We start from the raw sequence: 16261 nt of genomic DNA on the forward strand, positions 1-16261 counted from the left end.
GTATTGTATATTTCGATGACCCTTGTACTATTCGAATGAGTTTGTGGTTTGTATAAGAATTATGAAATTGTAAATATTATTTGTTATAAATAAATCAATAAAAAGGAATGCTCTAGTAAAACTTGGAGTGACATGAAGAGAGTACTCAGGACCAATCGCGATGGAGATGTATTGTCAACGTACTCTGACCCGTTAGCGGTTACATGAACGTAAATATACAAATTAAATTTGCAACCATAATTTATGAAGGATGCTCGACCCCGCGCCTCTTGTATTCCGTCCGAGTGCTCTTAACAACTGAGCCAACCGTCCAAGTGAGTTCGAGTTCTCGGATGGAACCCGAGAGGCGCGAGGCCGAGTCCAGCATCGTTCATAAATTTTGTTTACAAATTCAATTTGCATAATTAATTGTAGAAGTGAGGAATATCACTTTAAAAATAACAGATCGAACTTAAATAGTTTAATTTTTATAATGCTCTGGTAAACGTAACATCTACGTCACCATAAGAGTATGTATACTGCTACTGGTTCCAGTACGAAATGTAAACCATTACTACCTTTACCCATATTATTATCTCTTAACAAGTACTTTTGACAAATTTATTGTATTAAGCGTTATTTTGCGGAAATCCATAATTATGCAGATATTGTGAGATTTATTGAGTGTCAATTCCGCTATGTTTTGTCTTTTAATCAATTCGACACTTTTACGCTCAACAAATGTCACAACATCTGCGTAGTATGCCAAAGCCAATCTCTCGTAACGATGTGTCAAGGTGGCCGCCATAAAGACGGAGAAGAAGGCTCGCGAGCAGAAGCGACGCAACAAGACGCTGGAGTCGCGGCGAGCGCTCGCGAACGTTCGTGTCGTGCAGAACAACCTGGTGTTCGTGGTGGGACTACCGGTCAGACTGGCAGACCCCGAGGTGAGTTGGAACTACGGTACTGTATGAATTAGATTAAACAGCTCTTTGGAACACTCCGTGATAAATCCGTTATTTAATATGATTTTAATAATTTTTCAGATCCTAAAACGGCAAGAATACTTCGGCAAATATGGAAAGATTCACAAAGTAGTTATAAACCAAAGTCCAGCATATGCAGGCTCACAGGTGTGTCAACATATTGTTTATTATATATTCTGTTATAGTAAATAATAGTAGACTAGTACAGTATAATATATAATTATTGCACGTTAACTGTGAGTCCGTTTGTCTCAGTCCAATTTCACGAGTTTGTACCAGTTTATTTGGGCGGTGGACTGGACCCCTCTACTGTTGAGTATCAAGCTAACATATAATATACAAATATAGCATGGTATGGGTTCTGCTGGCGTATGATGCTGTTTGATGCAGAGTGACTCATATTATCTATAGTCGAAATTATAAATAATAAAAAAATTGAAAAACAAAATAAAGAAAACTTAACAACTACAACGGGAAAGCACGACGAGTATATTCAATCACAACGAACTTCAGAAACCGAATGAAAAAAACAATATGGCGACCTGTCATACCTGTCACTACGACCAAGTTATTATATAACATTACTAGCTCACCTGGCAAATGTTGTTTTGCCATATAAATTATATATGTAAACCTTCCTTGAGCTTCAGGGAATCTATTACAAAAGAATTCATTGAGATCGGTCGAATAGTTTAGGAGTTATTAGGGAACATACAATCTCTTTTTTATACATAGATTTACGTTTTTCTTCTGTAGAAGAGCCAAATGTTAAGAACTTCTATCTTATTGCCAGTGTCAAAGCAAAGTTTGCACAATAAATTTACATTTAAATTTTTGGATGTATTTTATGCTATATTACAAAGAGAAAACGTTGTGCAATATTTAATTACATGTATTTAGACTACACTTATAATTTTAAAATGATATTTTAGTTTATTTCAACACGCACAATTTATAAGGTTTTTATTTGTTTTTGGCAACACATTGTTTATATTTTTGATCTCGAATTACATTTCCGACTATACATGTACGTACCATCGACGAAGTTGACTCATGAATCACTTTGCTAATAATTCTTTTAAAATAATAAAAATAGGTTTAAATTTGCACGAATTGGTGTATCACTGTCAGTGTCTAATAAAATGATAACAATTATAAGTAATTTCATTCACTTGAACAATCATTTCATAAGTGAAATGATTGTTCAAGTGAATGTCGAACAACTTGTTTATTATGACAGTAGGAAAATGATATTAAGATGGGGCACGATTATATTTTGTCCATTGTACCGCGTGGAGCTACAGTGACGATATTAAATAAAACACGGATAAAACTACTTAACTTTAATAATAAAAATATAAATCTAAACATTAAATAAAAATTGTAATATTCAAACAAATTATATATTAATTAAACATTTTTGGCGTGGTAGCACACATAGCCACGAAGTAGGTGTCAGTTGGTACGCCAGCGCGCGGCTACTAGATACTTACAGGTTGTTCTGAAACAATATTATAGTCAATTGATTTATTTAGAGAATTATGTATTTGTATTTTAAAGTTATTTTCTTATTATTATGACTGTTATGTAGCTCTACTCAGGCACTCGGCTGCACTGCCCGCCTGTTAAATATTGGTAACCAAGGTTTACATCAGCAGTGCGTCCGACAGAGTCCGTCGGCGTCCGCCTACGTCACGTACGTGTCGTCGGCGGACGCTCTGCGCGCGATCCAGGCCGTCAACAACGTGACGTTGGACGGCCGCGTGCTCAAGGGCTCGCTGGGCACCACCAAGTACTGCGCCAACTTCATGAAGAACCAGCCCTGTCCCAAGGCCGACTGCATGTATCTACACGAGCTGGGTAACTCGCGCCACTAAATAAATAAAGACATACCTAGTCTTGCCATAAATACTGAAAAAAAATATTCTACTGCAAATAATATTTATTAGTCTTAGAGTGTGTTAGTTTAACACATAAATATGAAACAATTTAAAATATAAAAAGCTTCTTTGAAGTGGTCTCATTGACTGCAATACAGTCCTTGAGAAAAAGTCTTTTGAAACGTTGAGGCCTGTTATCGATTTTATGTCGGCGACGAAATGTGCGCAGGAGACGTCCGTGTCGCACATTTAGCAACGTAATCAATCAGCTTTTGAACACGCTTACATTACTGCTATGAAATAAGGTGTCAATTTGAATGAATGTTTTAATGTTATCTGTATAAGTTAATGTATATATAACGCCGCATATAGGCAATTGTGAGTCTAATTGTTCTAGTACAACAATTGTAATAATAACAATAAGTGATAACTGTCACACACAGTCTCTTGCAACACCAGAGGAATCGTATGAGTTGTTAAGTGGTACTTGTACCCGCTGGTTTTTAAAGTATCCTTGTCTTATTGAGCGAGGAAAACCGATTATTTTTCTTATTCCATAGTTTGATTGTACATGAATTATAGTTTCTTGAAACACATATCTAAATGCCTAGATGAGCTTTTTTGTAACAATAGGATTTGGACATCTTCAAGATTAGAGCAGCTCTCACTTTATAGATTAGCAATATGTGTTCAATCACTTTTCCTCATTAAAAAAAAAGATAGTAATAGGTAGATGTAGATGCAGTAATATTATGAGTCACTTCCCAATTGACTCTCAATAGTATATAAATAATCTTAAAAAGGTACGAAAAATTAAAAGAAATCTTACTTATCAACAAAGGATCGGTCTTACACGATTTTCTATCTGCAGACAAACGAAAAGTTTATATTTTGAATATCATGCAGGTGATCCAAAAGCATCGTTTACTAAGGAGGAAATGCACGCGGGCCTGCACCAGGTGTATGAGAGACGGCTGCACCAACAGTTGATCAACTCTACCAAAGATCGCATCGGCACAGATGACAAACTCGGTAATCTAACTATACTATCAATTATAAACGGAAATTTATTATTTATTTTTATAACAAAAATGGACAGATTTTCAAAAAACACGCACACAGACAGCCAAATAATGGTGCAAGTGAATAGACTTTTCCCTAAATCAGTAAATTGTAAGAAATACTAGATTATATGTAATAAGAAAGGAGAAATAAAATATAAATTACGAATTTAATAAAAACATCACTTATTTAATTATTGTTGCAATAATTTTTGAAGGTGAAGAAGTTCTTTAGAATCGTTGTTTTTTGAAACTCGATGAAACGAAAAAGCCAGTCGATAGAGGCGCCGTTCCCAGCTATATCCGAGGTTTTTTAGAGTGCAGAGATCGAATTTGGGATAATTTTTAAATCCAAGATGGCCGCCATGCAAAATTATAATTTCAACAATATGGATATCGTATCCGGGGTTCTCGAGGGTGCAGAGAACGAATTTGGGATCATTTTTAAAATCCAAGATGGCCGCCATGCAAAATTATGATTTCAACAATATGGATATCGTATCCGAGGTTCTCGAGAGTGCATAGAACGAATTTAGGATCATTTTTTAAATCCAAGATGGCCGCCATGCAAAATTATGATTTCAACAATATGGATATCGTATCCGAGGTTCTCGAGGGTGCAGAGAACGAATTTAGGATCATTTTTTAAATCCAAGATGGCCGTCATGCAAAATTATGATTTCAACAATAAGGATATCGTATCCGAGGTTCTCGAGGGTATAGAGAACTAATTTGAGATCATTTTTTAAATCGAAGATGGCTGCGGTGAAATATTCTTTTGGGGTTATACATATGCGTGGTGGTTATAATGATAACCCTAATGCCAAATAACTTATATATAGGCATCTTTCGGAAATTCTTGTGCCTCGAATTCGATATCGATATTCTTGAAATCATAAATTTGCATGGTAGCCATCTTGGATTTCAAAAATGATCCCAAATTCTTTCTCTGCACCCTCGACAAACTCGGATACGATATCCATATTGTTGAAATCATAATTTTGCGCGCGGACATCTTGTATTTAAAAAACGAAATGGCGCGTAACCGAAAATCGTGACGATTTGCTATAAAATTTCTCTCATACGTCGATAAAGAAGTTTCACTTCAATAACATACCGACGTATTGGGAACCTCCTCCTTTTTTGAAGTCGGTTATAAAGAGTGGCCGTTAATGTTCTCACAAGCTCAACCTTTTCCGAACATATGGTAAATTCAGTAATTTAAAAGAAATATTTATAGTGACTATTCAAAGCGCTTAGTTTAAGACTAATTGAATTATGATTATTTGATTTTGAATACTTATAAGATCATGAGGCGTCGTACATTATAGCCTCCTATCAATATCTACCAATAAACACAAAAAAGTAACCCAGCGGAGGAACTCGGGGTATATAATAATAATAATAATAATCATCATTTATTTCAGGCATAACCCATAGAAAATACAAATTAAAATCAAAATTACAATTAAATTACAACTAAATCAAATTAACTAACCATGCAAAAATATTAAATTAAATAAATTACAAATTACTAACTTATATTAAATATCTTATTTTCTATTTTTATTAAGATGGATGTCCATCCATCTTTTGAAAATATCGTTATTATATACATTGTTAGAGATAGTCATCAGAATTCCGTTGGTGGAGCGTCTCATTCGATCCCAAAAAGAAGCAATTCTTGTGCGAATTATTGCGAAGAAGTCGGGCACTCTCGCTCTCGCAAACATACTTGCAGCACTGCAATACCTTGGAAGTTTCATAAGAGCTCGATAGGAATCATTATATTGCACTCTTAGTGAACTTAAGGTCTTGTTTGAATAATTACACCACAGTTGGCAGGTGTACATACACAGGCAATAAGTTTTAAATAGTGTTGTTTTCACCTCATTGCTGCACTTTGCAAACCTTCGTGCTATTAAATTCAAATATTTTTATTCAAAATAGGATTTATAATCACTTATTGAACGTCAAAATCTACCACCCATCCAAAAGAGACTGCCTCAGACCTGAGAAGAATGGGCGCAAGAAACTCAGCGGGCTTTTTTTATATAAAATATGGATTACAATGTAATATCGTACAATAAACATTAATAATTAAAGAGCCTGAGGGTGTTCGCTTTAATCCCAGTCCGTGGTGACATTAAGAAAATCGTTTATGCTATAATAACCTTTCCCACACAAACGTTTTTTAACAATTCTTTTAAATTTCGTAACACATTTGTTTTGTACATTTTCTGGGATCATATTGTAGAAGCATATACATCGCCCAACAAAAGACTTACTAACTCGACCCAACCGAGTAGTAGGCATAACAAGTTTATGTTTGTTCCTCGTGTTAACATTATGAATGTCACAGTTTCTAGAAAATTCCTCAATGTGCTTATGAACATACAAAACATTATCAAAAATGTATTGAGATGCAACAGTCAAAATGTTTATTTCTTTAAATTTTTCTCTTAATGATTCCTTAGGACCTAGGTTATAAATCGCGCGAATAGCCCTCTTCTGCAGCACAAAGATAGTATTAATATCGGCCGCACTGCCCCATACAAATATACCATAGGACATAATACTATGAAAATAACTAAAGTATACTAATCTCGCCGTATCTATGTCAGTTAACCTTCTGATTTTCTTAACCGCATTATCATGTTGCTACGTACCGAGAGCGCCCTTCGCTCCCTCTCAATATCGCAGTCGTCTTTTAGATCTTCCGTTAAGATATGACCTAAATATTTGAATTGATTTACAATTTTTACACTATCTCTATCTCTATATCTATATATATTCTCATTCAGATATACCCCAGGAATATTTTCTGGACCCTTTCCAGATCTAAATACCATCAAAACGGTTTTATTAACATTATATTTCAATCCATGACTGTTAGCATAATTTTCGCATATTGATATTAATTTACGTAACCCTTTGATCGACGGACTCAGCAAGACCATATCATCAGCGTAACTTAAATTATTGATGCATATATTTCCCACATGACAGCCTATTCTGGCCCTCCTGAGTTTGACGATCAAATCGTTGATGTAAAGATTGAACAGATCAGGAGAAGTCAACCCTCCTTGTCTCACACCGCAATCTAGTCTGTAGCCACTAGATAGGGTGTCGCCCCATTTAACGTAGTTTATTTGGTTTCCGTACCAAAATTTTAATAAATTTATGATCTCAGTAGGAGCTTTCGTAGCAGAAAGCTTTTTCCAAAGAATGTCATAATTGACCAGGTCAAAGGCTTTACTTAGGTCAAGAAAGCATGCATATACCGAGGTTCTACGTTCTGTATAATAGCTCACACAACTCTTTAGTGTAACGATAGCTGAATCCGTTGACAAACCTGGTCGGAAACCAAATTGTGCGTCATCAATATTGATGAATCTTTGCAGTACCGGGTGAATTAGACGCTCCAGAACTTTACTAATAATTGTGCGAAGCGAGATGGGCCTGTAATTTGCAGAATCATTTAAATTGCCTGTTTTATTTTTAACGATAGGAACTACTAATGTTTTTGTTAAAGAAACCGGTAAAAATTCATATTTTATGCATAGATTAAAAAATGTACATAAATGATTTATCTGTACCCCACACTATGTGTTCGACACTAAGACCATCATGCCCAGGTGACTTACCGCGTTTAATAGATTTAACTGTATTTCTAATATCTTCAGGCGTAAACTGTATAAAACAACCGGAAGAATCTAACTCTGACCTTGGTACTTTTTTGGTGTCGACCACACAATTTGTGGTCAGGGGTTTGGCTCTAAATTTAGTTTTAAATATGTTGGCAATATGTGAAATTTCTTTAGACCCATCTATGGATACCGGCCTACATTCCTTACCCTGTAGTCTTTTGGTTGCATTCCAAAATTTTATAAAATTGTTTTCTTTCTGATGTGTTGCTAAAATATTCATTTTAATGGATTCTTCGTTTTGTTGGCTCCGTTTAAGTTTATTTTTGAATTCCCTTCTACTTATTTTCATTTTCTCGTAAAGCTCCCCATTACTAGGTTTTCCCGCACTAACCCAGGTTTTAAAATATAATCTCGCTAACTGATGACTGTCTCTGACATATCTACGTATCTGATAATACATTCATTCTCTCTCTGCTCTCAACGCTCTTCTCGAAGCCAACCCTGCTTGTGATTTATTTGCGGATGGATGGCAGACGATTTTAACAGAGTGCTTGCGTTTTTGTGAGAGGAATGGATGAACGGTATTTGGATGTTAATTAATTGTTAGTTATTTACAGTAAACTTTGTATTTATTAACTATTATTTGTGTAATATGTCTAGTTTGTAATTAATTCTTACTTTAATATTGTAATTGGCTTACGCCGTTTTATTAAAGTATAAATAAATAAATAGCTGGCAATATATATATTTTTTAATTTTTTTAGTATTTAATTTTTTAAATGGCGTCTGTTTTGTTTACAAAATAATTTGCTGTTTTGACGAATGTATTAGCTTAAATTAAAAGTTGTGAAATAGTATTTAGGTGTGAAATGTGATTTTCTTATCATAATTTTTATTATAAGACGCTTTGTGACACCCTTTCACTGCAATGTAAGTCATTTTTCAATTAAATTTCGCGCACTGATTGTCCTGGAAGTTGACAGAATGACACTGACGCGGCGGGTAACGTATGTGGTCATAAACGACCACATTGAAACTGCTTCATTTCGCTTGGGCCTACTCACGTTCTAAGCGTTATTATTCTAAGGTGCTGAAAGATGATCTCCTGTTATAATTTAATTAAGTATTGGAAGTATAATTTAAGCTTATAACACATAAATATAAATATATGAAAATTATTATTTGTTTGCAGGGAGTTCGTCTAGTTCAAATACAGAGAAGAGTAGTTCTAAAGATGGTAATTTTTTTTATGTTTTGACATTAACTCACAAATACAACAACCGTAGAGTTTTTTTGAGCCTTTTCCCACCGTTATGGTGTAGGCCCCCTTTAGATGGCGCCACATATTCGTGTCACCGGGGAGCTCTTAGCAAAAGATTTTGGTTAGATGGGTACCACATTGAAACCGTCAAGAAGAAGGACTCCGCGCCGTGATATAAACAAGTGAAGCACCTTTAAGCTGGCGTGTGTGTAGTTACGGGGGATACCAGCTAACACATTACTTTTAACTCCGATTTTTTTAATTTCTGATAGTCAGATTGTTTCCTAAAATAAAAATAAATATCGCAGGCATAGTATGAGTAAATAAATCAATTACTTAAAAAACAGTAACACCTTGAAAGTAAGGATTGCGGATTTCATTTCTTTCCATCTCTTGTTTGCAGTATCTTTGTTTTAATTGATATAAAAATGACGTACTAACATTTATTATTGAATACCTACACAGAATTCATTCTTAAATTCGTTTGTTTGCTAAAAAATGTTGGTACCTAAAGACAAATCTGTTATCATAAATCACTGCATCTTGAAACATATAATCGTTTATCTACTTAGAACACCAATAAATGGACTACCCAATTTTTCGGGTCTGTTTATTTTCGGTAACACTGGATGTTACTATCACACGTAGCGGAGGTTTTGTGTTCTAAACATCGAATTAATTTGTATTATGAAAAGAAGTAAAAATAGTGTGATACCTACTATTTTATCTATGAAAGGTAATTTCTTGACACTTTTACTGTATCCTATCATTGTTTTTACACAATTTCTCAATAAACGGCAGTATTTTAAAAATATTTTAATGCGACGTAAACTGATCCGTCACAGACGATGGCGGATGTCATAATGGCGGCTGATCGGCTTATATTGGTGTAAGTGTGTGCGTGGGGCTGTGTATTTACTCGTTAACTGGCTTGCTTTGATGCTTCAATGTTATGTAGGTGACATGGAGTCCTTATTTTTTTACTCGTCCGTGAGTTGACCATACCACTTACCATAAGATTCTGTTTCTTGCTCATCCGGTCATTCAAATCAAATTTAAGTTGTGTTAGCACACATAGTTATGTATATGTATATATAGATAAATATTTGTTTTTTATAGTTATAGTCACTCCTATGACCTAACGGAATACGTCGAATTACAAATAATCCTGTGGAACAGTAGATATTATTTTTATGATATATGTGACGAGACAAGTAAAGTATATTATATTAGATTTCAATTAGTTTACCAATGCTTGGTTGTAGAAAAAGGCACCGTTGAGCTACAGGAGTCCCACACTGATGGAATAAAAATCCTTATTAAAGCAATAAAGCAGTATTCTGTGAAAATATCTTCTGCCGACCTGTTATTGTACAGTGTAGGCTTACTTTGAGGGTCCTATTGACACCCTTATTAGTAAGCATAAAGTTATACCTGACTGACTGTCACAAATAAACTTGGTATAAACTTATACCTGAGAATAAACCAAGAATATGTTTACAAATAGACATTTAGCTTATGATTAGTTTATTCGTTTTATTTAACGTTTCCCGCATTTATTTCCAAGGCTGCTTGACATTCGGAAAAACTTCAGGTTATAATTGTATTGACAGTGTTGTTAGTGATATAGTCGTCATTTTGTATATTCTTGGTTAATTCTCAGATATAACTTTAAAGGAAGTTTATTTGTAAGGCCGTTTATTTACAAAATAAAAGTGTTTATTTTCTCGTTATAATTTTAATTTAATTTGTTTTTAGGTAGTCAGTCTAATTTCATCCCGACAACAATAGTTACGGCGTCACAAATAAATTCAGTCAGCACATCCAAGTAAGTACTGGCCTACAATATTATATTATAGTCAACTTGTCTCAAAGTGCAAGATGTTAGACCATATCTAACTTGTAAAGGTGTTTTTAATAATGTTTGACAATAATTATGACATTTAACGTTCACATTTGCCCACTTCCTGTATCCTGTAAGAAATCTAAATAAGAAAGAAGAACAAAGAAACTAGAAGTGACATAGCACCATTGATTTACTATAAGGGCGGACATGTTGTCGTATCACCGCTCTTCGACAACACCTCCCTAAAAGCCTCGCCTAGTATCGGAATACTGGGTCTCAAAATCTCGAGCGATTGCCAATTTCGTGGCCATCTGGAGGGCAAAGCCAAATTGGCTTCAAAGAAACTGGGCGTCATTAATAGAGCACGGCAATACTGCAAGCCGGCCCACATTCTAGCGCTGTACAAAGCGCAGGGCCGGTCACACATGGAGTATTGCTGTCATCTCTGGTCTGGCGCACCCCAGTATCAGCTCGATCCATTTGACCGCGTGCAACGCAGAGTAGCTCGAATTGTCGGGGACCCAGTGCTCTGTGAACGGCTGGATCACTTGGCGTTGCGTAGAGACGCCGCTTCATTGTGTGTCTTCTACCGCATTTATCACGGGGAGTGTTCCGAAGAGCTGTTTAACCTGATTCCTGCCGCCGAATTCCACCTTCGCACGACACGCCACAAGTTAGGATATCACCCTCACCATCTGATAAACTTCCTTGTGCGGTGTTTCCGGGACGATACGACATGGGTACCTTTAAAAAAAAGCGCGTACACCTTCCTTAAAGGCCGGCAACGCTCCTGTGATTCCTCTGGTGTTGCAAGAGATTGTGGGCGGCGGTGATCACTTAACAGCAGGTGACCCGTACGCTCGTTTGTCCTCCTATTCCATAAAAAAAAAATTGTGTGTATAACAGCAGCTAACAAGGGAAACTCTTCCACTAACTGCAGCTATACCAATTAAAATATTACATTACGATTTTGTAAATAAACTGCTATTTTTTTTAATATAAATTATGGTGATTAGGGATTATTCATATTAGATTCTTAATTTGTACACCATTGCTACAGAAGCCCCTCAATATCTGTTGCGTTGCAGGCATAATTATGTAACCATGCCTAATATTATGTATGTATATACTTAGTCTCACCATAAATACTGTTACAATTAAAAAATAAACAAATTATTAAATTTGAATTTGGAATCTGCCATTACAATGTATTGGCGCCAATACATTGTAAAATATTTTGCAATATTAAAATGGAGTGCGGTGATAAAGAGAACCGAGTCTGTTTGTGACGATTTGGCCATCCACGTAGTGTTTGTACGAAAAAGGTGGTCAAAGCAGTAAGGGAACGAATTCGAAGAAATCTTGTCCGAAAGCATAATATTTTATTTCGGGGGATGAAGATAGGACCATGTCACGTATTTTAAAAGAAGTCCAAGGAATTGCCGCCTATAAGAGACGTAAGGGTCATTTCTTAACTGATAATTTAAAAAGAATGGGGTGGTAAAATCGAAACAATTACTGAAGCGGTACGCAAAGGAAGGACACAGAAAAATTTGTTTACGGATGAGTTTTATTTTACAATTGAGCAACATTTTAACAAACAAAATGACGGTATATATGCTCAAAGCCCTAAGGAAGCTTCCCAATTAGTTGACAGAGTGCAATGTGGGCACTATCTTACAATTCATCAGAGCTGATGACCTGCTCACGCGGACGTCTAGTCCCGATCGCAATCCGCTGAATTATGATTTATGTCAGTCTAAACGCCATGATAATTTGGTGTCTCTAAAACAACCCGTACGATGAACAATTTTCCCATGGAAAGTGTGCGTGAAACTTTTGATAACTGGACTCAACCTGGCCTGGCCTGGTAATGTTATTTACAATAGAATTTTTTTTATTTGTTTCAGTATTTATGGCAAGACAAGGTATATTCAATAGTCGTCCAATTACAACATTAATTCTATTACCTTCTTATTTAGATTTCTTTGCCGGTAACATATTGCTAATACCCAAAACACCTTTAACTTTGAATGACAGTTTGAACATAATAATATATTTCAGTGATTTGAATGATAAATTAAAATGCGAATGATATAACAAACAAATTTTAAACAAAAAAAACAACCGACTTCACAAACACTATTCCAAAACAATAGATATAATACGCACTACAAAGTATAAAATTAATTGAATATTTTATGCAATCTAATTAATTAATCTAATTCTAGTTACGATTATAGTTATTTTTGGAATCGGTGTCCTTCCGCCTCGGCTCTCGCCTCCTCACGACTCAAGCACATCTCACCTATAACTATGTATGTAGTTACAAACCTAATGTGATGAAACCGACTCCAAAAATTACATTAATCTTAACTAGAATTACAATAATTAATTAGATTGTATAAAAATATGCAATTATTTTTATACTTTTTAGTGCATATTATATCTATTGTTTTATTTATTTTTTATTTTTAGTGAATTTGAAGTACACTAGTAGTACATACGAAATATTTTCAATGTAACAATGAACGTAAGCGCTTTGCAATTTAGTTACAGACAGAAATTCAGCCACAGATCGCAACCTTAGTGTAAGTCGTTAAGGAGTCCCATTGATCATCATTATCGACTACTTAATTACTTGGCCATATCTATGTTATGGTAGATGACTTAAATATCCGGATAGCATAAGAAAGATTCGGCCGAATATCGTAAATTTGCTCCTAAAAATTGAAGAGTTCGGTTACTTTGTCATTGATTCCGTAATCAGAACCTAACCAAACTCTTATCAAACGATCCTTGAATATGTCCTTTCCATTAAAAAAAAACCATCGAAATCGGTTGGCTAACTAAACTATACGTATGTATAGCAAATTTAAGACTTTTATGGTTTTCTCAACGATGCCATTGTCAGATCTGGATCAATTTGAATGGGACCAGATGGGAAGCACCAGCTTTCAAATAAAAATAGAATTATCAAAATCGGTTCACCCAGTCGAAAGTTTTGAGGAAATCGGTTAAAAAATAGTAACAAACGAATGTCAATAATAATGTGTGTCATAATGTATTGTGTAGATCAAAACGGGATTCAGTGAATGGCATCACGAACGGGAGCAGCAATAGCAATGGTAATGGCAAAGAAGCTTGGCCTAGTCTTGGCTCTTCACCACCCAATGACAGTCCAGCAAGGAAACACAACACAGCCAGCCCCAAACCACACAACTCTTCAGGTAAATTAATCACTCTCATGAAATGTATGCCTTTGTATGTATTGCTGATATTAATAATCTTTGTGCTGCAGAAGAACCTAGGTTCTTAAGAATTATTGAGAGCAAAATATAAAGAAATTAACGTCTAAACTGTTGCTTCTCAATATAATCTTGATAATGTATGTACATAGGCACATATGTGAAGTTGCAAGAAACTATCATAATCATAATGTTAACACCAAGGAACAAACATAAACTTATAATGCCTACTACTCGGCTAATTCGAAGTACTAAGTCTTTTGTGGGGCGATGTACCTATATGCTTTTATTACAAGATCCTCTGTGAACATATGACATTAACACCTGCTCCTGTTCCTAGTTTACATTTATCAACGCCACCTCACGCTCGCCCTCAATTCACTTCACGAGGTTCTATCTGTCACGTTCCGTCCACGGCACTTTCATCAGCTTGCCATATCTTTATCGCTTGTTCCAAAGTCAACTCATCTGTCCGGAGTAAGCGATCTCGTACTACAGTATTACTCATACCACACACATTTTTATCTCCGACAGCTCTTCTTCCAGAGACGAAAACATACAATTTTTGCTTTAAAGTTTTAAGACAGTGACGTTTTGATTAATTTATTTCTACTAAAAAAATTGTATCTCGCTATTGATATATTGTGTTTCACGCCATGGCAACTGTCTAACTTTTTTAACAAAACTGCACCGTCATCGCGCTCTGTATCTTTTTCAAAAGTGAATGTTTGCTATACATCAAAACCATCCGGTCCTATCAGGTTGATCAAATGGCTGTTTGGCCTGGAACTGTGTTTTCCACTTTTTCCACGCGTCAGCCCGGCTGACGGGGCTGCCATCCACGCTAAGCTCTGCCGGTGATCTTGCGTGCTCCATACTAATCATTATTATCCAATTCACCTCGACTTAAATGGTCACTTTTCACCGAATTACTAACTTCACTGTCATTTGTTATATTTAATATCCCACCGCTGTCGCCATGTGATAATGTTAATGAAACACGTCGTGGATGACAGCTGACGTTTATTATTCAAATATTAACAATACACACAACACTCCCAATCCCGCTTACAAATTCTGTCAAGCAAAACTCTGCCTACGCATCTATTAGGCAGAGTTTTCGTTCAGTTTGTGTTTTGACCGCGCTTTGAATACAACGCCACATAATGACAAAGTTTTCAGTGAAAAACTGTCCATTAATCGATTGATTGTCGTATTTCAGGTAGTGTGTGTGTGTGCCTTTTTAAATTAACAAAATTTTGTAACTAACTTGACGTTTTTAATTACTTTACTAAATAATGACTTTTCAATTGGCAAAACAAAATACATCGCCGACGTTGGCACGCCTTTTCGCACGACAATCAATGAGATTCATATGAGCGTATGCAATAGACATTCAACATTACTGCCATGAAATAAGGTGTTAATTTAAATGAATGAATGAAAGTAAATTTTATCTTTATAAGTTAAGGCCGCTCGGATGTTGACGACCTTTTAATAGGCGATTGGCAGTAGTTGTTTATAGTACGTCAATATATATATTAATAAATATATAAAATAAAAACGCCTTATTATATCTCTTGCAATAAATAATCACAAGTTTTGATCGCTACAGTAAGTAGATATTATAGCAAAATTAATTATTAGCACCCTACTTCAAGTATTTTTTTTTATAACTAAGGGGCGAGATGAGCAGGTCGTTTAGCTGATGGTAATTGATACGCCCTACGCATAACAATGCAGTGCCGCTCAGGATTCTTGAAAAACCCAAAAATTTGATAAAGAGCGGCACTACAATTATTGCGCTCGTCACCTTGAGACATAAGATGCTAAGTCTCATTTGCCCAGTAATTTCACTAGCTACGGCGCCCTTCAGACCGAAACAGAATAATGTTTAAACATTACTGCTTCACGGCAGATATAGGCGCTGTTGTGGTACCCATGATCTAGCCAGCATAGCCTGTGCAAAGAAGCCTCCCACTGGTATTATAATATTATAATATATATATATATTATTAAATTATAATATATATATATATATATATATATATATATATATATATATATATATTATAATATATAACACATTATAATATGTTTGAAATTTTGTTTGCAAGATATATATAGCTTACGGACTCAGGATATGTAGATATATAAATCTAGTCTCTGTCTGTAATTACATTATTTTTGTGTAATTTTGTGATTGTAAAAAAAACGTTTTATGATTGATTTACACCAATTCTACGATTTTTTTAAATTTCTGTCTGTGTATAACGTTTTATAGCTCATGAATGGTTTGTATGATTTTAATGAAAATTGATGCGAAAGTAGAGCGTATGACTGGCTAATC

The 16261-nt window shown here is 35.2% G+C and overlaps 1 protein-coding gene across 6 annotated transcripts in view; it reads left to right on the plus strand.

Moving 5' to 3' along the window:
* Window positions 1–16261, plus strand: part of LOC126970078 (serine/threonine-protein kinase pakD) — a 56243-nt gene that overhangs the window by 21063 nt on the left and 18919 nt on the right. For 3 of the 6 annotated variants that reach the window (XM_050815764.1, XM_050815762.1, XM_050815761.1), the window contains 7 exons: window positions 777–926; window positions 1026–1112; window positions 2621–2825; window positions 3752–3877; window positions 8749–8793; window positions 10576–10645; window positions 13739–13893. In XM_050815764.1, coding sequence (XP_050671721.1) covers window positions 777–926; window positions 1026–1112; window positions 2621–2825; window positions 3752–3877; window positions 8749–8793; window positions 10576–10645; window positions 13739–13893 — 838 coding nt within the window. The remainder of the gene's footprint in view (window positions 1–776; window positions 927–1025; window positions 1113–2620; window positions 2826–3751; window positions 3878–8748; window positions 8794–10575; window positions 10646–13738; window positions 13894–16261) is intronic. The other 3 variants (XM_050815765.1, XM_050815766.1, XM_050815767.1) reach the window with 3 other exon arrangements.

Source organism: Leptidea sinapis, chromosome 20, assembly GCF_905404315.1.
Source record: "Leptidea sinapis chromosome 20, ilLepSina1.1, whole genome shotgun sequence".
Lineage (NCBI taxonomy): Eukaryota > Metazoa > Arthropoda > Insecta > Lepidoptera > Pieridae > Leptidea > Leptidea sinapis.